The following is a 20843-nucleotide window of genomic DNA, read 5'->3' on the forward strand; positions in this document are numbered from 1 at the left end:
GAATATTCCAATGGATAAATAAAAATTTCAGAAGATGTAAGTTTTTGTTTTGAATTTCCGGAAACTGTTTTGAACAATTTCTGCATGTGCGCCAACCAATCCAATCATTTTACAGATCTAAACGCTCACCCCATAATGTGGGACTGCCAAACTGCTATTTGGGCTGGTAAATGCTTCTGAATTAATTCAAAAAGAGAACTTTTCCATACATTACCTGGAGTCATCCACCTACTGGCCATCCTAGGGAACATTTCCGACGTCTACGATAGATCTTGTATTGAGGAACGGTCCGCACCCAAAAACATATCCCCCACCAACCACGACAACCGGCAAAAAACAACCAAGCTTCACTCCCTACAAGCTGCCCAGCTAAACCATTTGTTGAGGAAGAAGGTTAACCATCGTCATCATTATCATTATCATCATCACACAGAGCTCGAACCGACAGTGTTCAACTTTTGGGCTATTTATTTGCTCACAGGATATACACTAGTTCGACGAAGGATGCTGCGTTCGTTAGCCATAATCATGCAGAGAGCGCACGCACGATGTATTTAGATTCGAACTTAAATGCTAAGGAGTAAGGCATCCCACAATCAGAAACATTCGTACCCTACAACGCACCAGTCGTACAGAGAGGACGTAAAGTTAAATACCAAACAAACGAAAAAAGAAGAAATGCAGTTCGAGGCAGCAAATCACCTTTCAACCAAATGGTAAGCATAAGAGGAGGTAGTTTCGACTGGACCTCTTGTAAATTTAGCATAGAAAATAAACACATAGTAACATGCACGTTTCCTTTCGCCCCAAACCCGAGCATTCAGCCTCTCTCTCTCTCTCTCGCGCGCTCCCTGCTTTGCATTCTAGATCTTTTCCAGCCATCGAAAAAAAATTAATCAAATAGTGTTTGTAGCGTGTGCTGTTTCCCTGCCGATTACATGCTTCAATTAGTATGTCTGGCCACTGTTCACGCTAGTGCAGCGGGCGGCTCGGCACATAACGTGCACCTGCTTACGATGTTGAACCATGCTGATGCTGAGTTGGGCATGTTGTGTTACGGTATCGGTATCGGAGAAGCTGAATTAAGTAGATTAATAGTATCGTATGTACATGATCACACATTGCACGTTTCCTGGTTGCGCCTTCCGGCGTGGGTCTCTCACCTTGCGCGCACGCCACGTCTCACTCTGAATCGTTCCACTGATTACCGTTTAAATACCGCCGGCCGGGGCCTCTCTACACTATTACCGGTGACCGAGTTGAGGCATTGTTTTCTGCAGCCATCGTAATGAGGCCAACGAGATGCAAAATCCCGTACTGTTATTCGCCGCACATTAGCACAATGGACGCGTACCGATTATGGTGGCACCTGAGCAAAAAGATTGACTTCCGGATGGAGTATTTCACCCCCGCCCTAGGAGTGTATTGCAATCCGTCCGGAGTGTAAATGACCAATCGAGCTGCGATACCAATCTGGTGCATAAGCGCACAGCACACTATTGCAGGTTACTGGAGTCGTTTCGATTCTTCTTGTTCGTACGGTCCGACGACAAGCAAGTGACTACTACTACCAAATGCTAACTGTTGCCGCGGGTAAATTCAAACATTTACCTTTAAAATATACGCTCATAGAACAGCAGGTAGGCCTGTACCTTTGCCACCGTATCTTCGCTCACTTCACGCACGAAGCTATCGGATACATGATACCACTTGCCGGGCGGTGGCGGTGCAATGTCGGCGTGTACATCTGTGGCCGTCATTTTCGTTCGATAGCCGACCGCACCTTCCTCTTCCTCTTCCTGCTCCTTCTCCTTTCCACTCTGCCGGTTCGGCTGCGTTGCCGGCTGGTTCTCTGGATCGGACGAAGAGGCATCGTCATCATCGTCGAGGTTGGAACAGCAGCTCGCCGAATCGTCGCTGTCCGGTGCGGGAGGGCAGCAACCGGCGATCGGCCCGGACACTCCCATCCGCAACGCCTGCTCCTTCGCCATCTCCTGCTCGGATCGGCGATCCAGCTCGTCCTTCGTGCCCTGCGGTATGAACTTCCACCGTTCATCGTCCGAGCCGAACGGGGGGCGCACCTTCACGTAGGCCACGTAATGTCCACCGTGCATCGACCCCGAATGCTCCACGATGCCGTACAGTGCGTACAGGATCTTCTTCTGCCCGGGACGTATGTGGGCCGCCCGCTTCACCTTCGATCCGCAGAACGGTGCGATGTCGAGCACGAACGGGAAGGCGACCGGTTTGGTAAGCTTGCGTGACATGCCGCGCAGCCCGGCCTGGAAGCGCTTCAGGTGCAGTATCAGGACGGCCGGTGGTACCGAGATCAGATACTGCTTTGTCGCGTTCGTCTTCACATCCTTGCCACCCTTGCCGTTGATACGCTCGGTGCACGCATCGCACGTCACCTTATTGTTGCCCGTCATCAGCTCCACTGCGGTGAAGTTGTTGAAGCACGACTGCACCGAATACTCGCCGTCCTCGCACTGGTACCGCGGTGCGATCGTGTTACTCCAGTCCGCGTAGCTGTTGGTACGCTGGCGCTGCCGCTGACCTGCCACCACTCCAGCCGCCGCCTTCCGCTTAGCCAGCAAATCTGCTGCCTCGCTGCCGTACGGGTGTTCGGTGCCCGGCCGGCCACCAGCTTCCTTGAGACAGTGCAGTTGTTTCGCAATTTGCGCCGAACGCTCTGCACTCATGCTGATCGCACAGATTACGTTCGTTTCCGGCTCTTTGTTGCTGTTTTCCGGCGTATCATCGAGCTTCTCCGGCCCCATCACACGGCCCACCGTATGGTTGCCGTTCTGGTCGACACTCGCCGGTCGGGTCGCTCCCCCCTTCGACAGTGGATCATCGGTTACGTCGTTATCCTCCACGTCGGCATCAGAAGGCTCGTTCGACCCGTCGGACGACAGACAACCGTCTTCCCCGGCTACCGTTGCACCGGTGTACGGTGCGGGTTCCGCCACGTCCGTCAAAGGCACGATCCGTCCCATGCCGCCACCATCGTCATCATCCTCCTCGTCCTCATCATCGTTCGCTTTTCCACTGGCTGCTTGGCTGTTGGCCTGCTTGGCCACCGATAGGCTGGAGTACATGGGTGACGCCCCCACGGACGACAGGTTGATCCGGTTCTTCTGGTGTTTCGCCATCCGTTTCGCTTTCTTCTCTCGCTCCCGCTCGCGTTTGCTGCTCAACTTGGTGGCACCCGACGACGACACGCCAGTCGCCGGTGCCGACTGGGACTGTTCCGGGTGCGACTGCGATTGCGGCTCGGGACTGCTCTTGCGCCGTACCGGTGGTTGCGGTTTTTCCACGCACACTGGCAGCGAAATGTCGAGAAAGTATTCGTGGCGCGACGACGTATTGTGGCAATCCTGGCAGGTGAGGGTGGACACGAGCGAACCACGAAACACTTGCTCCGGCCGGAACACCCACTGGGATATCTGCTCACCGTAGAACTTTACCATCGCCTTGCGCGTCTCGTCGACGTTCTGTTGGCTTTTGCGCTTGTCCAGCCCGAGCGACTGCAGTATTAACACCTGATAACGCCGCAGATCATCCGTGCGGACGCTCTCGAGCAGATGGCGCAGCAGCTCGTGCGAGTCGTGCTGATCACCGCCGTCAAACTGGGGCCACTTGCTGGTGAGCTCGTGTAGCAGGCGTTTCGGCGTCAGCACACCATCCGCCCCGGACGTCATCTCGGTCAGCAAGCTGGCGAGCGCATCGGTCAGACTGCGCCACGTATCCAGTTCGCCCTCGATCGGTGGCAGTACGGTGTCGGTGCCATCGGTCAACCGTAGCACACCGCCCGGTATCACCACTCGCTCACCCTCGACGGCCGACTGCTGCAGGATCGGTAGCAGGTAGGGCGTGCGCGCCAAACACTGCAGCACTGCATTGAAGAAGCAGGTGTTGCGCAAATTGGCAAGGCCGCGGACACGGGGCAAGCCCTCCAGGGCGCTCTTTTGCTGCACCACCCCACCAACCGGCCGCCCGTTGGCTGTGGTGGCCGTAGCCGTGTTGTTCGCTGTATGCTGGTCGTTCGTGTACGGCACTATCTGTAGCTGGGATTTGCCTACCTCCGAGCCCGCCGGTCCCTTTTTATCTACCCGCTTTGCATCGTTGACGTTGCAGCTTTCGGCAATCGGGACCGTAGTATGTATCGCATCGATCATCATCTTGCGCACGGATTCCGTGGTGATTTGAAGCTGCTCATTCGTAGCCTCGTTCGTTGCCTTGTCCATCGGCGACGCTGTCCTCACCTTCAGCGATTCCCGTTTGGCAAACTCGACAATATCCAGCAGCTTCGGCTTTGCGTACGGTTCGATCGGTAGGTTGCAGAAGTAGCACCAAACGGCGAACGTGGTCGTATTCATCACCAGTGCGTGCATGTCACTGCGCGGGGTCTGCAGAAAAAAAAGGGGGAAGAGAAGGAAATCAAATTGAGACACCGCACGGGGCACGGATTTGCCGTTTGCGAATCCAGCGCTTACCTGGTAGTGCAGCAGGGCATGCTGGTTCCGGTTGCGGCCACACAGTTGCGAGCCACACTTCAGGCACAGCCAGAGCGTATTGTCCGGCGAGTCCGGCCCGTCGTTGGTTGCGCTGACGTTGGTTGACTCGCTGCCTTTGGTGGAAGGGTTTTGTTCGCACATTTTGCAGGTGCTGCGATAGCCTTGCGTTTTTATTTGCTTGCGTATCGTCGGTAGATCGATGCCTTTTTGAATGTGCGAGCACACTTCCCCACCGAGCATCTTCGATGGGCTCAACGAGTCATCGTTCGATTCGGTCGATGATGCGCCCTCGTCCTTGTAGTCGCTACGTTGCCGTTTCCCCATGTTGACTCCGCTACTGGCAGTTGAAGCTTGGCACGCAAATTACACGCCTGGTTTTGCGCTGGAACAGGAGACAGGGGGGGAGGGGGTGGCGTTCTAGTTGACGGCACTACAGGATACTCGTAATCTCGCAGATCACCGGTTGTGTTTGTGTGTGTGCAGCCTCTCGGCCTCGGTCTAGTATCGTTGTATCGTTGTATCGCTTTGCGTTCAGTATGCCCTATTGCGTCCGGCTCTCTCCCTGGTGAACATCATCGCCATGCTGTCCCAAGATGATTATTATTCTGCAAAACAACGAAACAAAGCGGCCAAAGCCGTAGCGAATGTGAGTACTGTAGGGAAGCGGAAGGAAGCACATTTGCGCGACCGGTTCCGATGGTGACCGTAGGAATCCGGATGATAAGCTGTCGCCAGAGGGGTGTTGTGGATGGGACACGCCAATGGGTGGTCAACAGATCGTGCACGTGAAAAGGCCGTGCACGTCGTGCACGCTCTCAAAGGAACGCCCATGTATGACTTCAAAAGTGAGGTTAGTGACCGCCTGAGTACGAACGACCTGCTGACACCGTGCAGCGATAGGGCAGGTCGTGAACAAAGCCGTGTCTTCCTAGTTGTATGTTACACCGTACTCGCCGTACCAGCGGCAGCGATGAGGAACCACGGGGCGAACAACAATACGGAGCACCACGGGAAAACTACTCCGTTCCGTGCATGAACCGTGAGATGAGGCAAATCGAAGGACTGATGGGGCCTTGCCGTTCTCGCCGCGATTATTACGACTTACCTGTGTCCGTTGGGAAGCTACCGATTCCGTGGTTTCATTACGCGTGCACACTATAGGGCTACAACGGGTTGTCGGGGGTCCTGCCCAATAGACGGATCGCACAAAGCTATGCGCACACACCGCGGACGACGGCGACAACGACGACGACGACGCGAAAAATGCAAAAAAGAGTGAGTACGGTAAGAGCAGGGAAAAACCGCACACACGCACGCGACACAGATAAACACACGGGGCACTTTTTGCCGAAACAACAGAACGCAGTGCTGCCAGCCAGCACGACAGCCGCCACCATCGGCTGCGTTCACATTCGTGCTCACCGAATTCGTGCCTAGTGCGGCCATTGTGGGCCATCAAATGATTCACGCGTGCATGCCGAGCAGCACGAAATACCAGCATTGCATTATCCCCGTTTTTTTTGCTACGGATCTTTGGGAATAAAATCGAATGCCTACGACTCAAAGTGTAGTTGCGGGCGAATCCGCTCTATACGCACTTTGGTTTTGGTGCTGCCAGCCCAACTGTCAAAACCTGCTGTGTAGCGTTGAGCAATAGGGATCGACCGAGCAGCCAAATACACACAGATTGGTCGGAGACTGTTCCTTTACTTTTCAGCGAAACCCGCCTGCCTGGAATCGAATAAACGAGGTAAGCGTCGGCGACCGTCGGTATCCCATCGCTGCCCCTTGCCTAGTGCACTAGGCTGGCCTGATTGATGCGCCCTTTGCCGACCAGGCATCGAGCGGTTTGGTGAAATTATGTAATTTCGCACCTAGCAGGCCGCTGGCAGTAGAATCGGCCTTTGACAAGTAGCCTTTGGCCAGGAGTGCACAGATTCTCACTTCCTTTTTCCCGTTTTCCAGAGCCATGCTGCGTTGGCCGATAGCCCGCGTTCTGGCCGCCAGGGCTGCCGCCTGCCCGACCGGTGTGCGTGCGAGCAGCAGTGCACCGGCTAAGGTGCCGGACAAGGTGGAGGTGTACATCGATGACCAGCTGGTGATGGTGGAACCGGGCACCACCGTGCTACAGGTAAAGTACAGGACGGTGGCAAAATTCCCACCCCCGGGGGGCGGCCGCGTGACTAAAAATCGATCGTTCTTCGTCTTCCCGTAGGCTGCGGCGCAGATTGGCGTCGAAATTCCACGGTTCTGCTACCACGAACGGTTGGCCGTGGCCGGCAACTGTCGCATGTGCCTGGTGGAGGTCGAAAAGTCACCGAAACCGGTGGCGGCTTGCGCGATGCCGGTCATGAAGGGATGGCGCATCAAAACCAACTCGGAGATGACACGCAAGGCACGCGAGGGCGTGATGGAGTTTCTGCTGATGAACCACCCGCTCGACTGCCCGATCTGCGACCAGGGTGGCGAGTGCGATCTGCAGGACCAGGCGATGGCGTTCGGGTCCGACCGGTCGCGCTTCACCGATATCCACCACACGGGCAAGCGCGCCGTCGAGGACAAAGACATTGGGCCGCTGATCAAAACGATTATGACACGGTGCATTCACTGCACGCGTTGCATCCGGTTCGCGTCGGAAGTCGCGGGAGTGGATGATCTCGGCACGACCGGCCGCGGTAACGACATGCAGATCGGCACCTACGTGGAGAAGTTCTTCCTTTCCGAGCTGTCCGGCAACGTGATCGATCTGTGCCCGGTCGGGGCACTCACCAACAAGCCGTACAGCTTCGTGGCGCGCCCGTGGGAGATCCGCAAGGTCGAGTCGATCGACGTGCTCGATGCGCTCGGTAGCAACATCGTGGTGAGCACTAGGACGGGCGAGGTGTTGCGTATATTACCGCGCGAAAACGATGCCATCAACGAAGAGTGGTTGTCGGACAAGTCGCGGTTCGCCTGCGACGGGCTGAAGCGCCAGCGGCTGATTGCCCCGATGCTGCGCAACCCCAGCGGCGAGCTGGAGGCGGTCGAGTGGGAATCGGCCCTGATTACCGTGGCGCAGGCGATGCGCGGTGCACCGAAGGGCAAAATTGCGGCCGTCGCCGGTGGCCTGGCCGATGCGGAAGCGTTGATCGCCCTCAAGGATCTGCTGAATCGGCTCGGCTCGGAAACGCTCTGCACCGAGCAAAAGTTCCCGGCTGGCGGACCCGGCACCGACTTCCGCTCCAGCTATCTGCTGAACTCGTCCATTGCGGCCTGCGAGGAAGCGGACCTGGTGCTGCTCGTCGGTACCAATCCGCGCTACGAGGCACCGCTCCTGAACACCCGGCTGCGCAAGGGATACATCCACAACGAGCAAAACATTGGCCTGATTGGGCCGAAGGTGGACCTTTCCTACGAATACGAGGTACGAAGAGAGGCGCCTCGCTAATGGGGGGGGCGGGGGTGTGTTTCCATACTCTGACCATACTCACTGTTCCGTTTTTCTAGCACCTGGGAAGCGACACGTCCGCCATACGCGACATTGCCAACGGTTTGCATCCGTTCGCAAAGAAGCTGCAGGAGGCCAAGAAACCATTGATCATTGTGGGCGCCAACCAGCTCGCCCGTAAGGACGGTCTCTCGTTCCTCACCGCACTGCAAGTGTTTGCCAACAAATTGGCACCGGCTGACGTAGGTTTTGCTAGGTTGCTTGTATTACTTGATGCCAGTTCGTCTAACAATCCGTCACACTCCTCCGCAGAAAAACTGGAAGGTATGGAACGTGCTGCAAACGAATGCGGCCCAAACGGCAGCCCTGGACGTGGGCTACCACGCCGGTGTCGAAGCGGCCCTGGAATCGAAACCGAAGGTGCTTTTCCTGCTCGGTGCCGATGCGGGTGTGATCAAGCGTGAGCAGCTCCCGGCCGATTGTTTCGTGGTCTACCAGGGTCACCACGGTGACGCGGGAGCGAACCTGGCGCACGCCATCCTGCCCGGTGCCGCGTACACCGAGAAGCAGGGCACGTACGTGAACACAGAGGGCCGCGCCCAGCAGACGATGGTTGCCGTAACCCCGCCCGGACTGGCACGCGAAGACTGGAAGATTTTGCGCGCGCTGTCGGAGGTGACCGGTTCGCCGCTGCCGTACGACAACCTGGACGAGCTGCGTGCTCGGCTGGAGGATGTCGCACCGCACCTGGTGCGGTTCGGGCGTCGCGAGGCCAACAACTTCTTCGCCATCGCCGAGAAGCTGCTGGCGTCCGGTACGATCCACTTCGAGGGAGGCCGCGTTGATGTGCCGCAGCAGCAGCTGGCCGACTTCTTTATGACCGATCCGATCACGCGCGCTTCGCCCACGATGGCCAAGTGTGTGGTGGCGGCCAAGAAGCAGGCCGCGTCCCGTCTCGGGGCCACCAACTAAAATCCGCTTTATCCCGATAACAGAGAGCCTCGCCCCCGGGAGAGTCTCCAAGTGGTGTACCGAGGGCGGGAGCTTTTGAGACGTTTGTCCTCCTCTTGTTATGTTCGTTCTACCTTTGAATTTGGCAAACATTATCACCCCTTTTCCAATCCCCAAAACCAGTGGGACAGTTCGCAGGCGCCATGGTTGAGGCAGGCCAGCAGCAATGAACATTAACTAAATTCACAATTTCTTCTCGAGCCTCGCCTCGGGTTAGACCGGTAACCGATAAATTAAACCGATTGTTGCAATCGCTGTAAATTAGTCGTAACTGTGTTGCAGATGAGCAGTAAACAAAAGAAAAACGCAATAAAAATGAATTAAAACTAAAGTCGATAAGCGTTTATTATTCGAACCTTGGGGCGACGGGTTCGGTCCATCCTTGGCGAACGACCGCGTAGGCGAAACAAACCGAACAGGCTGGTTTCGTCGGCGCGGCTCCCTTGTGTTATCTCGTAAATTAAGTAGCTTAATCTTAATACTAATCGCTCGGTGAAGGTCTCCGGACCAGGGCGGGCAGAGACCGACCGCGAAAGTACCCGTGATGGTTGCATCGTTCAAATGTTGAAACCCATGTCGCGCATACACTGCTTGTGCTGCTCTATCAGCTCGCTGCACTTCTCCTCACCGTGCTCCATGATGCTGCTCCCGAGGCAGTGCAAAAGTTCCAAAATACATAAAAAAAACAATGAAGAAATTATTAAAATGAATGGGTCGCCTGTACGAGGTTTCACGATTGTTATGTAATGATAATTCTAGCGACGCTCCTTACCATGCATCACGCGCCTTTTTCGTCTCCGGACAGGCGCAGCAAGCTTTGCACTTTGGTTTCGCTTTGGCCGAATCCTCCAGGGCCCCAGCCGCGGCAACCGATGGCACTGTAGAGGTCAACGAGTTTCCCATGCTTGCTTAACCGGAGCGGTGTGCGACCAGCCTAACCCAACGATAATAATGTTCGACCGTCCACTCCACTTCCGTCCACACGGGCGCGCTCTTTTGTGCTCGGGCTGTGGAGAACCAAAGGAGCAAAGGGTTATTTTACCGATTGCAGCTGCAACACACCGGTGTCCCCTGTTAACGTACCGGTGTCGGATTCCGGTCACAATCTTGCCCCCGCAATCAGCGCTGACGATTTTCACTGCACGGACTCACAGGTGACCCAGGGATGTTTCGGGAATTTCACAACAAGAAATCACGCTTGAAAATGGCACACACCATAATAATAGGTGACAGCGCGCCGCATGACATTTCAAGATCACGCCTCCCCCATCCCGGCACCAGTGCCGGTCGCTAGCAGCTGATTGCAAAAAGGTTGTCTAGGTAATTATCTGTATTTTCGGTCCCCAAAATCTGCCAGCTAGTTGGAACGTCGTGCTCATTTACGGTTACGTTTACGTTGTTCTATTTTTCCGTATTGTAGCGCCGCCGATACGCGGTCTGGGCGGTTTGTAAACACAGTTCAAAACCCCCACACAACGTGCTGTCAGAGGAACAGCATAAAAAACAACAAACAGCCGCGTGTGGCTCTGGAGCCTATTGTTTGAAATGTTACAACAGCATGTACGGTCGTGGGCGGTTCGGTCTTGGATTCGTGCCTCATCACGCACCACAACGCCCCAGCGCTATGGATCCTACACGGCGACGCAGTCCACCGACCCGGCCTACGAACGTTGGAAGGACAAAATTCTGTACAGCTCGTACCTGGAAAGCAACGTCCTGAAGCTAGGCTACAGGCGGAACAAGATACTCGAGTCGAAGATGAGGCAACAGGAGAAAGAGCGCCTAAGGACGGCGGCACGAGTCAGCCCCTTCCCGGTCGCATTGAGGCAGCTGCAGGAGGGCGACCAGACAGGTACCGATCTGCAATCGACCGATTGCGCCGCTGAGGAAAACACCCTCTCACCGTACCAGATGCCTTACGAGCAGCGCGGAATCCCGGTACGGCGTAGCACCGGAGAAGTAGTGGACGACCCCGAACCAACGCTGTCGACCGGTAGCTGGATGTCGGACTACGAGTACTACGACGAGGCCGAGCAGGAGGGTGACGAACGGGTGTCGTTCTATGGTACACCCGATCCCCATACGGCCGCCTCCCAAATCCCGTGCGGTGGATGCGGGGCCCTGCTGCACTGCATCGACCCTAGCATTCCCGGTTACCTGCCCAGTCAGCTGTTTAAGGATAAATCGAAGGAACAACTGACGGTAAGTCGCTTCCCGCTTTGCCTGCGGTTTACCGGGCCCACCTGTTGTTAATCTGGCCGCAACGGCTGGCCTATTTTGCAGCACACCATCTGCCAGCGGTGCCACTTTCTGAAGCACTACAACGTCGCGATTAACGTGTCGGTCTCGTCGGAGGATTACATCGAACTGCTGCTGTCGATACGCAGCAAGAGAGCGTTGGCGCTGCTGCTGGTGGACCTGACCGATTTCCCCTGTTCGATCTGGCCCGGTATGGCGGACATACTGGGCCCGAACCGTCCGGTGATCGTGGCCGGCAACAAGGTTGATCTCATCCCGCGCGATTGCCCCGGCTACCTGGAGAACGTGCGCCAGTGTCTAACGCAGAGCATGATCGAGTCCGGGTTCGCACGCACCAACATCAAGCACGTGGCCCTGATATCGGCCAGCACGGGCTACGGCATCGAGGAGCTCATCACGAAGCTGCACAACGTGTGGGGTACGCGCGGTGACGTTTATCTCGTCGGTTGCACCAACGTGGGCAAGAGCACGCTCTTCAATGCGCTGCTCCGGTCGGATCTGTGCAAAGTGCAGGCGACCGATCTGGTGCAGAAAGCCACGGCAAGCCCGTGGCCTGGCACAACCATCCGCACCCTCAAGTTCCCCATTTTGCGGCCGTCCGACTATCGGCTGTACCTGCGCACGCAACGCTTGCAGCAGCAACGTCAGGCACTGCCCAAGCAAACCCGCTCAACCGGCGAACCACCGGCTTCGCTGATCGGGCACATTGGCAGTACCTTCCAGCGGCCAAGGGAAGAATCGTTCGACAGCTTCTCCGTGACGCAGCGGAACGGTGCCAATGTGCCGATTCTCACGCTGAACGAGAAGAGCGAAACGTACGCCCAGAGCAAATGGTGCTACGATACGCCCGGTGTCGTGCATCCGGCCCAGATACTGGATCTGCTCACGACGGAAGAGATCCTGTTGGCCGTGGCGAAGCGAACGATCAGCCCCCGGGCCTACCTGCTGCGGAAGGGTATGACACTGTTGGTCGCTGGCCTTGGCCGGCTCGACTATCTCGATGGTCCCGAGTCGGTACGGGTGATGGTGTACGCGGCCCCGACACTCCCCACCCTGATCGCCTACACTGCCGATGCTGGCGAGCTGTACAGTGATCTCCTCGGTTCGCCACTGCTGGCCGTGCCGTTCGGGAGTGAGGAGCGGCTGAAACGATGGCCAGCACTGCGTGCCTCGCCCGACATACTGCTGCTCGGGACGGCCGGGAAGCACATTGCCGCCGGTGATATCGTGCTGTCCTCGGCCGGGTGGGTTGCGGTGCACCTACCCACCCAATCGGAGGCCACCTTTCGCGCCTGGACGCCTGACCGACGTGGGGTGTACACAAGGCAACCGTCGCTACTGCCGCACGGTCTGCTGCTGCGCGGCAAACGGATACGCGGTTCGCTAAGCTATCGCAGCAAAACGTAACGACAAAAGGGGTGGCTAGTGGGCCCGCTGCTCGGGCTCATTTGAACATTTTATTGCCGTGCTTCTGCGTGCACAGTTGCACCGTGCTGAAGACGTAGAGTAGGCGCCGCTCAAGTGCCAGATAGTGTGCCTCGGTTAGCAGGGGCTGCAGTGCATCGAGTCGGTCGATCTCCCGCAGTAAATCGGTCAGTGCGCCCCCGGAAAAGAGCTTCAACCGCTTCCAGGTGGTGTCCCGGATCCTGTGGTCAAAATATTAATATTAAAAAAAAAACAAAAAATATTGGTTCAATAAATGTTCGCGATTGGCGAGACGCATCTCTGTTTGCACGGGGCGCACTCACATGCAACACTGGTACAGCGGTGCCAGAATGTCCAGATGGTCGACGAACGGGTTACCGAAGCCTTTACCATTGTCGAGCAGCAGTAACCGGCCGTCGCGCGTTTCGTAGTGATGGCGGTCACCGTTTTGTATTAGAAAATCGAACACCGCCGCATCGATCAGGTCCAGCAGTATGGCGGGCGACAGCGTACGATTGACCAGCGTACAGTAGCCTCCGTTCGTTTCCCATTCCGCCTTCCGCTCGGTGTTGTAGGTGCGCTGCCACGGGGAACGGTACTTCACGAGCTTCCCCGGAATGGTGTACAGGATGGCACCGTCGAGCGTACCGGTTTGCGGATCATCGCACACCGGTTCGCTCTGGCGGCAGTAGTGGCACGAGCCGTAAATACACTGCCGACCATCAATGACTGCAGGAGAGGTGAAAACGCAAACATGCACAGCAGTGCAACTGGTTATATGGTTGGGCCGTCGCTGCCAGCAAAACGTACCTAGCATGGTTTGACGCAGCTCCTCGTCCACCAGCGGTAGGTGGTCCCGGAGCGAAATCGAACGGCCCACCGCGATGGGCGCCGAGCGCAGGTTCAGCATCACTGCCAGATGGAAGCTCACGATTTCGGCGTTGTGACGATCCTTGCCCGAGTAAACGGTACCGTTGATGATTTCCTCCCGCTCGTACCAGCGCGGTTTGAACAGTACGTACTGCGGGCCGGACAGTTCCAGCACCAGCTTCAGCTGCGTTCCGCGGCGGGATTTTTTCACCCCCCGGATCGGTTCCCTCCGTAGCGCGGCCAGCACACTACCCAGCTTTGGTTCGAGCGCCGGAATCACTTCATTCCGTTTGGGCCACTAAAGGGAAACGGGGGGACAGTGGTGGTGGTGAAAATGAGGTCCGATTAGTTTGTAAAATCGCCATTCACCGCCTGCACCTCGCCGACTTACCGCATTCACCGTCTTCCAAATCGTGCTACTATTGTACGGTTGCAGGCGAAAGGTGTTGAGAATGGCTTGCCGTATCCTGAAGTAGCTGGTATGTTTGTTCCTGAATTCCGGCTTCAAGGTGGTCGCGTTCTGCACTATAGCCGCCTGCACCAGGTGGGCATTGTTAAAGCTCTCCCCTAATGGGTTATGCGACTGGTTGGTGGTCCTGCTGCTGGCCGGTGATCGAGGTGAGCCATGCTTTCGCGGTTCCACCAGCTTGCGTGGTGCGAACGTTGATTGTAGATAGTGCATGAAATAGCCATTCAAACAACAGATGATTGCTAGGGAGAGGCACAACAGTAGGAACAGTTTGTAGAAGGTGCACCTTGTCATCTGCACTTCATTCAGGTGGTGGGCTTCTCAACTACCACCGCAGTAACAACAAGAACACGAAACACTTCTTCCGTTCTTTCGTTCTTTCCAGCCCGCGTCGAATGTGTGTGTGCTTTGTGTTTACCAACAAATGTGACAGCCATATGGTTGTTTGTGGCGCAATGTCACACGTGCTTCAAAACTTTTAACCGCAAACCGCCACAACAGAACCGGCTGCTGGGCGATCGACCTTGAAAGTTGTTCGATTCGCGGGGTGACCTTGGGATTCGCTATCAGCAAAGCGGGCAGAATGTTTCCTACACCATATCTGCAGCTTCCTGTTCTTCTTTTTCCATGGGGATTTACCCCACTTTGGCGATTGAATTCAACTGATATAGCCCTCTGCTATCTTAAGAACCAGCTATTAAGATCGCAAATGCCCCTACCAGGTATTCGACCGATACGTTCCACGGCAGTAATCGTCGTAGTTGCACAAGCGATAAAGCTGTTAATAATAATAAGCATGAGTCATAGCATTTTTAGCAGGCTTCGGTAATTTCTGGCCATAACAAGGATCATTTTTGACGATTTTTTGGGACGTAACCATTCAGCTTTATTTTTTTAAGTGTGCATCATATTAAAGTACAACTTTTGAAGAATATTTAGTGCTATTTTGGGCTAGATTGATTACAAACTTCATCCATGGCATCACATTTAGACAGTCGTGTCTTCCAAAAGATACTTTTTCCCGGTGCCCACCGTAGCTGCGTGATGGGTCATCAGAAAAATACAAATCTATATTCGTTAGAAAGATTAGAAGTTTATCTAGGTAGTCCCGTCGAGTTTTTATTGAATTTCCTATTGTTCGATTTCTGGCAGATTGTTGAAGTTGAAAAAGTGACGCCTTTTGCCATTTTGCCTAAAGACACGAATTTTGGCGATTTGTTAAAAAAAAAAGTATCAACAATTTTCACAAAATCTTGACGGGACTACCTGGCAGAAAGTGTACAGATTATGTGTTAAAAATTTGGAATCGATCGGGTCAGTAGTTTTTACGGTACGATGAGTAACGACTTTGAAAACGTTGGAAACGCGCAAGGCCTTGTATGAAACGCGGATTTAAAAAAATCTATACCTTGGTCAGTTTTGCTTCGATTGACCCAAAATTTTTACACAATGCTCTTGAAAGGATCAGCATTCAGGGAAAAATGTTAAAAATATGTATCACGAAACAAAATTAAATACCGAAGCCCGCTCCCCCCTTAACACATTCACCTCAATAGCGGATTAGGGTGCTCAGGGAAAACCTCTCTTCCTACTATGGCAATATCCTGCAAGACAAAGCGTCAAAGCGGTATCTTGGTCCAATCAGTCACTATCTATCAGCTGAATGCGCTGGAACGGGTATAGGGGGCACTGGAAGGGTTTTGGGAGCCCATCGCCCATGCCAAACGGGCCAATCGTCGCGTCGATAACGTATCCCCGGAGCGATACGGAGCGATAAGAACCGCTGGGAGGGGGGGGGAGGAGGAAACCACCACGACGTCGACTGTTGCAAGCCGGACGGCGCACGGCCACCGCGGGCCGAGTGCCGTGTTCAGTCGAGTTTCGGTAAATAAGCCAAACGGCAATACCCGGCGGATTGGCGCCCGGGAGTTTTCTTTTTTTTGTTGTTGTTTGGTAACTGTGACTAGAGCGCCCTGTGACTTCCGACTTCCTCTCCCTTCCTCTCTCTCTGTGCTAGCAGCTCTATCAGGTTCATCCCAAAGTAAAGAGCATAAAATGGCGTCAATCGGCAAACTATCAACTGTCACCCGAACCGGAGCGTGGATGCTGTTCGCCCTGCACGCCATCCTGCTCTGCGGCGCACCTGCGTGTCAAGCGGCTGATCCACGAATCGTCGGAGGATTCGTGGCGGACGGAGCCAGCACTAGGCATCAGGTAAAACCGGGACGACGCCCGAGCCCCCTTGAATTGCCGTTTAATCCACGGTCAATTGAGGCACGCAGTTGAGTCATCATTTGCCAATGGGGGGGAAGTTGGTTGATAATATGAAGTGGAAGCCATTAAAGGTTGATAGCACTCACCCCCCCCCCCTCCCTCCACCCCAGCGCAGGAGCCTCGATTGCTCAACATGCTTGTTGGTAGAAGATTAGAGAACGGAATGGTTACGATACAGTTCCATGGGGTTGGCACTCCCCGCGCAGAACTCGCGTGTCGATAGCCGGTAGGACGATAAAAAGGTGGCAGTGATCACCGGCCACCGTTATCGGCCCGCCAGGAGAGTGATAATGATGGAGCGATTTGATGATTCATGCAAATCCGCACAACCTGGCGGTGCTGTCACGTGGATACGCAACTCTTGCTCCCCTTCCAAATGACGCGTAATAACGAATCGCTCTCTCTCTCTCTCTCTCTCTCTCTCTCTCTGTGTTTGAATCGCCACGCAGGTATCGGTGCGCAGCAAATCGAGCGATGTGCTGTCGTTCGGCCGCGGTCACATCTGCGGTGGTAGCCTGATCAATCTTGGCACGGTGCTCACGGCGGCCCACTGCCTGGTGGATGATCGCGATCGGCCCCGCCCGGCCAGCTACTTCCGGGTGGTCGGTGGTAGCACGGCGCGCAGCACCCAAAACACCAACACCTTCGTGTCGGACGTCAAGCGGAACGTCGTGCACGGGAACTACCGGGCGAGCGGATTCCTCAACGACATCGGTTTGCTCATCGTACGCGGTGACACGGACCAGCAAGCCGTGGTAACAGGATCACCACTAATGGGGCCCCTCACTTTCTATCCCACACACACAGCTATCGAAGCAGGTGGGCGCCAACCATCCCACGCTGCAGCCGATCCCGCTGGCGAGCCGTGTTCCCCCGAACGGTACCCTCTGTCAGACGAGCGGTTGGGGCAGCACCTCCTTCGTGAGTTTTGTGTGAACCGGAAGTGACGTTAGGTGACTGTACTTACCGGCTACTCTCTTAATCTCTTTCCCTCTTGCTCCCACGCAAACACACAGGGTGGCCCATCGACCGAGCAGCTGATGGCGGTCAATGTGTCAATCATTGCCACGAGTATGTGTAACGCACCGGACAGCTACGGTGGTACGGTCGGTTACGGGATGCTGTGTGCCGGTGTCTGGACCGGTGGCAAGGACGCCTGCCAGGGCGATTCGGGTGGACCGCTCGTCTGTGACCGCCTGCTCGTCGGTATCGTATCGCACGGGATCGAGTGTGCCCGCCCGAGGCAACCGGGCGTCTACGCTGATGTCGCGACGTACCGGGACTGGATTGCTAGGAATGGAACCGGCACCGTACGCGCCGCCACCTGGTGGTGCCTGCTGGTGGCACTCGTCACGTTCCTCGGCCGTCGCTGATGGTACCGTTTTCCCCCCCTTTCCGGGTGCTTGTATCCTCTTGTAATCCCAAATAAACATTCACAAGCTCGTGCTTGAGAACCGACACATAGTACGACACAGCGACAGATATGCGAAGATGGCGCCCGGATAGATGGTCTGATAGGTTAGGATTGGTGTGGAGGGTAGAATGGGGCTGAAGATGCCGCCTGCTGCCCCCTTAATCCCTGCTCGGCAATTGCCGGGTACCCACGTGACGCTCTAATCAATGAACACATCGCTGCGCATGAGTATCGGGAAGTGTCGTCTTATGTCGCCGTCTGAAGTGGGCCACGGGCCTCACTCGATTGGACTATAAACGGGGGCACCCTCGACCCCAGTGACGGCCATTCGTCGCAGGCGCATCGTACAGCGGGCACCATGCGCTTCCCTGTTTTCGCTCGAATTCTTGGCGTCGTCACGCTCGCGTCTTCCCTGTCCGGTGTGGCAAGCGAGCCGGATGGTCGCATCATTGGTGGCTTTGAGGCGTTCCCGGACGATACGAGGCATCAGGTATGTCCATCGCGCACCGGACCCCGACTGGACTGGACTGGACTGGACCACCAGCTGAAAGCCACGTGTTTTTTTTTCGTTTTTGTTGGTGAAAAGGTTTCACTTCGGTTGAAGCACCTGGAGGATCGGCAGTTCGGACGGGGGCACATCTGCGGTGGCAGCCTGATCGGTGCAAAGCTGGTCCTCACCGCTGCGCACTGCCTGATGGACAGTCTGGGGCGCCCGCTCGGGCCACAGAACTACGTCATCGTTGGTGGTGGTACCGAGCGGCTCACGCAAACTGCCGACACCTTCACCAGCCCGGTCCGTGAGCTGCTCGTGCACGAAGCGTACGATGATGAGCTGTCGCGCAATGATATTGCTCTGGTAAAGGTAAGGGCCCCTGGTGGCGGGGGGGCGTGTTGCTTCTGGGTCACTAGTCAATTTTCCCCAATTTCTCATCCGTTCCGTAGCTGAGTAGCGCCGTACCGTCGGACCATCCGACGCTGGTTGTGATAGCGCTGTGGGAGGAGGCACCGGTGGTGGGCACCCGGTGCCAGGTGTCGGGCTGGGGTACCACGATTGCGGTAAGACCTCTTCGATTGTAGCAGGGCGCGATAAGGGGAACTGATAGCTGATTGCACGCACACACAGGGTGTACAGGAGTCAACCGAGCGGCTGATGGCGGTCAATGTAACGATCGTGGCCATGTCGAGCTGCAACAGCACGGACAGCTACGATGGCGAGCTGGTACCGGGCATGATGTGTGCCGGTGAGCCGGGTGGTGGCAAGGACAGCTGTCAGGGTGATTCGGGCGGACCGCTCGTCTGCGAGGGTCGGCTGGCTGGCGTTGTCTCGTTCGGGTACGAGTGCGGGCTGGAGAACTTCCCGGGTGTCTACAGTGACGTTGCGTACTACCGGGAATGGATCCGGGTGAACGGTGCCAGTGCGATCGCCGCCAGTGTTTGGAGTGGGCTGCTCGCGACGCTGCTCGTTGCTTATTATGGTGCGCGATAGCAGGTAGCAAGGCAGTTTTTTCCGCAGGATCATCATTCAGCGCAAGGCTTGCTTGCGAGGTTCGCGTCGAAACGTGTGTGCAGGTAGCAGGCGATTAGGCTAGAACTAAAGCTTGGAACAGCTTAAATTTGACCGCATAACACAGGACAGAGCTCAGGCCGGAAATAAGCTAAACACATGGAAAACGGTGTCATTTTGTAGGTATTTTATCTAGCTATCCATAAAAAAAATTGCGTTTAAATTATTGGGTCACGTTGAGTATTAATTTACGCACTATTGGTTTTATGCGACACATCCTTTACTGCACAGTAGTGGAAGAGGACTCATTGGCCATTTTTTCCCACCTTTTGTATATTCCCGATGGATTTTTAATCATTTTGTATTGCTTCTTTAGTCTTCTTTAGGTGTTAGTAGATAATAGCCCAATATAATTGTATTGGACGACACTGTGGGCAATTTGGTGGATTGAAGATTGTTGGTATGAAATCAATGCTGTTGTTTCGATACCAATTTATGATCATTGTGCTGTAATGGCAGCTTGCCAAGTCGGGCCAGAACTTAACGGTACCTTTATGAGACTTAATAAAAGGAAGAATGTTCGTTACCAGAGATTCTTCTTTCATGGACATGGACAAACGGCCGTTCATGGACCCTCCCGTCATGAAACGGCCCGTAGTTTTCAAACCACAATTGCAGTTCGCTTGCCAAATGTGCAGTTTACGGGTGATTTTATCTGCGCAAATGAGCTAAAACGTTACTTTTGTATTCCCTCTACGAATGCTGAAGTCCAATTTGTCTGCTGGTTTTTGCCAAAATGCGGTTTTACGTGGGTTTTTACTCCAGTGAAATTGAGTTTTCATACAGATTGTGCAGATTTTTTTTTCACCCCTCGTGTTCCATCGGTGATAACTTTTGATGGTATGGTTCGATTTTGGCAAATTTTTTATCACTAAAAGACTATATGCAATACCTTTGAAAAGACACCAACAGAGTAGCAAAGCACTAGGGGCACTGCAGTAAGAAGAAGAGTGCGGCCAAATTTAAGGTGTTCCAAGCTTTAGCTTTAGCTATAGGCTGAAACCCAACCAGCTCAACAAACTGATGAGGATATTCGCGATTTTAAAACGAGTCGTTTTCCTTCGCACGATCACAGGCAAAAAGCTTTCATCATCATTTCGGATTGCAGTAAAGCGGGTAGTGTACGTGTGTTGTACAATCTGTTTTCGCCATGTACTGTACTGTTTGCAGGATTGATAGATGGCGCTCGCGGATGGAGCAGCAGTAGCAGCAGCAGTAGCTACTAGGTAGGTCTTTTGGTAAGGATATCCAGCTGCTTTACTTTATTGTCAATCGAGTGTGTTGGTTTGCTTCGTCCTTTCCCGCCCCGCAAGGGCGGCGGGGAGACGACTATTGGGCGTTTTTTATTGTGCGTTCGTGCGGCTTGCTTGAATGACTGACATTGGTCGTCTACGTGAGATGGACGGTCGGTGGATTGCTGTGCGACTGGAACCCAGCGTCTCTGGGACGATATCTCTGGCGGTTCCAGCGGTTCATAGGGTGGTCCGGGAGCTGCGCTGGCGATGATGATACAGATGCGGTAGAGCCGTTTGCTCTCTACCTAGCATAGGTATGAAGGGAAGGAACAGGAAAAGGGGAGAAGGTGTGCAAGTGTGTGCGAAAGGATTACA

General features: G+C 54.8%; 8 protein-coding genes across 11 annotated transcripts in view; 4 read left to right on the forward strand and 4 right to left on the reverse strand.

The window, feature by feature from the left end:
• Window positions 1–443: 443 nt before the first annotated feature.
• On the reverse strand, window positions 444–5765 carry LOC126579982 (ubiquitin carboxyl-terminal hydrolase 45). Its single transcript, XM_050243797.1, has 3 exons — window positions 5626–5765; window positions 4500–5125; window positions 444–4412 (listed from the first exon to the last, which is right to left on the reverse strand). Exons 2-3 carry the CDS (start codon window positions 4842–4844, stop codon window positions 1614–1616), a joined length of 3144 nt encoding a protein of 1047 aa, XP_050099754.1. The 5' UTR covers window positions 4845–5125; window positions 5626–5765; the 3' UTR covers window positions 444–1613.
• A 345-nt stretch (window positions 5766–6110) lies between these two features.
• On the forward strand, window positions 6111–9289 carry LOC126579983 (NADH-ubiquinone oxidoreductase 75 kDa subunit, mitochondrial). The gene is made up of 5 exons (XM_050243798.1): window positions 6111–6270; window positions 6486–6651; window positions 6736–7923; window positions 8007–8189; window positions 8260–9289. Exons 2-5 carry the CDS (start codon window positions 6490–6492, stop codon window positions 8917–8919), a joined length of 2193 nt encoding a protein of 730 aa, XP_050099755.1. The 5' UTR covers window positions 6111–6270; window positions 6486–6489; the 3' UTR covers window positions 8920–9289.
• Window positions 9279–10180, reverse strand: LOC126579984 (cytochrome c oxidase copper chaperone). The gene is made up of 3 exons (XM_050243799.1): window positions 10042–10180; window positions 9731–9965; window positions 9279–9600 (listed from the first exon to the last, which is right to left on the reverse strand). The coding sequence occupies exons 2-3, from the start codon at window positions 9859–9861 to the stop codon at window positions 9516–9518; spliced, it is 216 nt and encodes a 71-aa protein (XP_050099756.1). The 5' UTR covers window positions 9862–9965; window positions 10042–10180; the 3' UTR covers window positions 9279–9515.
• Window positions 10181–10221: 41 nt separating this feature from the next.
• Window positions 10222–12624, forward strand: LOC126579855 (nitric oxide-associated protein 1). The gene is made up of 3 exons (XM_050243509.1): window positions 10222–10278; window positions 10379–11160; window positions 11242–12624. Exons 2-3 carry the CDS (start codon window positions 10504–10506, stop codon window positions 12622–12624), a joined length of 2040 nt encoding a protein of 679 aa, XP_050099466.1. The 5' UTR covers window positions 10222–10278; window positions 10379–10503.
• Window positions 12625–12636: 12 nt separating this feature from the next.
• On the reverse strand, window positions 12637–17326 carry LOC126579859 (glycosaminoglycan xylosylkinase homolog). 2 transcript variants are annotated; one of them, XM_050243514.1, is made up of 5 exons: window positions 17223–17326; window positions 13904–14223; window positions 13453–13810; window positions 12966–13371; window positions 12637–12863 (listed from the first exon to the last, which is right to left on the reverse strand). In XM_050243514.1, exons 2-5 carry the CDS (start codon window positions 14192–14194, stop codon window positions 12662–12664), a joined length of 1257 nt encoding a protein of 418 aa, XP_050099471.1. In that variant the 5' UTR covers window positions 14195–14223; window positions 17223–17326; the 3' UTR covers window positions 12637–12661. The 2 variants fall into 2 exon arrangements, with proteins under 2 accessions (XP_050099471.1, XP_050099470.1); XM_050243513.1 differs by lacking the exon at window positions 17223–17326 and having other exon boundaries at window positions 13904–14693.
• LOC126579861 (trypsin-2-like) lies at window positions 15736–17722 on the forward strand. 2 transcript variants are annotated; one of them, XM_050243519.1, is made up of 5 exons: window positions 15736–15865; window positions 16002–16195; window positions 16705–16980; window positions 17063–17176; window positions 17272–17722. In XM_050243519.1, the coding sequence occupies exons 2-5, from the start codon at window positions 16037–16039 to the stop codon at window positions 17626–17628; spliced, it is 906 nt and encodes a 301-aa protein (XP_050099476.1). In that variant the 5' UTR covers window positions 15736–15865; window positions 16002–16036; the 3' UTR covers window positions 17629–17722. The 2 variants fall into 2 exon arrangements, with proteins under 2 accessions (XP_050099476.1, XP_050099475.1); XM_050243518.1 differs by lacking the exon at window positions 15736–15865 and having other exon boundaries at window positions 15872–16195.
• A 256-nt stretch (window positions 17723–17978) lies between these two features.
• On the forward strand, window positions 17979–19396 carry LOC126579862 (trypsin alpha-3-like). Its single transcript, XM_050243520.1, has 4 exons — window positions 17979–18159; window positions 18256–18531; window positions 18612–18725; window positions 18793–19396. Exons 1-4 carry the CDS (start codon window positions 18028–18030, stop codon window positions 19153–19155), a joined length of 885 nt encoding a protein of 294 aa, XP_050099477.1. The 5' UTR covers window positions 17979–18027; the 3' UTR covers window positions 19156–19396.
• Window positions 19195–20843, reverse strand: part of LOC126579860 (uncharacterized) — a 4300-nt gene continuing 2651 nt past the window's right edge. For both annotated transcript variants that reach the window (XM_050243517.1, XM_050243516.1), the window contains exon 3: window positions 19195–20843. This exon is cut by the window's right edge and continues 972 nt beyond it. The gene's annotated coding sequence lies outside the window, so the exon portion shown is untranslated.

The sequence above is a fragment of the Anopheles aquasalis genome, chromosome Y, assembly GCF_943734665.1.
Source record: "Anopheles aquasalis chromosome Y, idAnoAquaMG_Q_19, whole genome shotgun sequence".
In the NCBI taxonomy this organism is placed as follows: Eukaryota; Metazoa; Arthropoda; class Insecta; order Diptera; family Culicidae; genus Anopheles; species Anopheles aquasalis.

Bases quoted from the DNA above. Each gene is read 5' to 3' on its own strand.
- LOC126579982 (XM_050243797.1), bottom strand. From the start codon at position 4,844: ATGGGGAAACGGCAACGTAGCGACTACAAGGACGAGGGCGCATCATCG. The intron at 4,413-4,499 runs GTAAGCGCTGGA...TTTTTTCTGCAG, and splicing joins ATGCCCTGCTGCACTACCAG to ACCCCGCGCAGTGACATGCA.
- LOC126579983 (XM_050243798.1), top strand. From the start codon at position 6,490: ATGCTGCGTTGGCCGATAGCCCGCGTTCTGGCCGCCAGGGCTGCCGCC. The intron at 7,924-8,006 runs GTACGAAGAGAG...CCGTTTTTCTAG, and splicing joins ACCTTTCCTACGAATACGAG to CACCTGGGAAGCGACACGTC. The intron at 8,190-8,259 runs GTAGGTTTTGCT...ACTCCTCCGCAG, and splicing joins ACAAATTGGCACCGGCTGAC to AAAAACTGGAAGGTATGGAA.
- LOC126579984 (XM_050243799.1), bottom strand. From the start codon at position 9,861: ATGGGAAACTCGTTGACCTCTACAGTGCCATCGGTTGCCGCGGCTGGG. The intron at 9,601-9,730 runs GTAAGGAGCGTC...CCTCGGGAGCAG, and splicing joins AAAAAGGCGCGTGATGCATG to CATCATGGAGCACGGTGAGG.
- LOC126579855 (XM_050243509.1), top strand. From the start codon at position 10,504: ATGTTACAACAGCATGTACGGTCGTGGGCGGTTCGGTCTTGGATTCGT. The intron at 11,161-11,241 runs GTAAGTCGCTTC...CCTATTTTGCAG, and splicing joins AATCGAAGGAACAACTGACG to CACACCATCTGCCAGCGGTG.
- LOC126579859 (XM_050243513.1), bottom strand. From the start codon at position 14,275: ATGACAAGGTGCACCTTCTACAAACTGTTCCTACTGTTGTGCCTCTCC. The intron at 13,372-13,452 runs GTACGTTTTGCT...CCTCTCCTGCAG, and splicing joins GCTGCGTCAAACCATGCTAG to TCATTGATGGTCGGCAGTGT. The intron at 12,864-12,965 runs GTGAGTGCGCCC...TTTTGACCACAG, and splicing joins CCGCTGTACCAGTGTTGCAT to GATCCGGGACACCACCTGGA.
- LOC126579861 (XM_050243519.1), top strand. From the start codon at position 16,037: ATGGCGTCAATCGGCAAACTATCAACTGTCACCCGAACCGGAGCGTGG. The intron at 16,196-16,704 runs GTAAAACCGGGA...ATCGCCACGCAG, and splicing joins GAGCCAGCACTAGGCATCAG to GTATCGGTGCGCAGCAAATC. The intron at 17,177-17,271 runs GTGAGTTTTGTG...GCAAACACACAG, and splicing joins GTTGGGGCAGCACCTCCTTC to GGTGGCCCATCGACCGAGCA.
- LOC126579862 (XM_050243520.1), top strand. From the start codon at position 18,028: ATGCGCTTCCCTGTTTTCGCTCGAATTCTTGGCGTCGTCACGCTCGCG. The intron at 18,160-18,255 runs GTATGTCCATCG...GTTGGTGAAAAG, and splicing joins CGGACGATACGAGGCATCAG to GTTTCACTTCGGTTGAAGCA. The intron at 18,726-18,792 runs GTAAGACCTCTT...ACGCACACACAG, and splicing joins GCTGGGGTACCACGATTGCG to GGTGTACAGGAGTCAACCGA.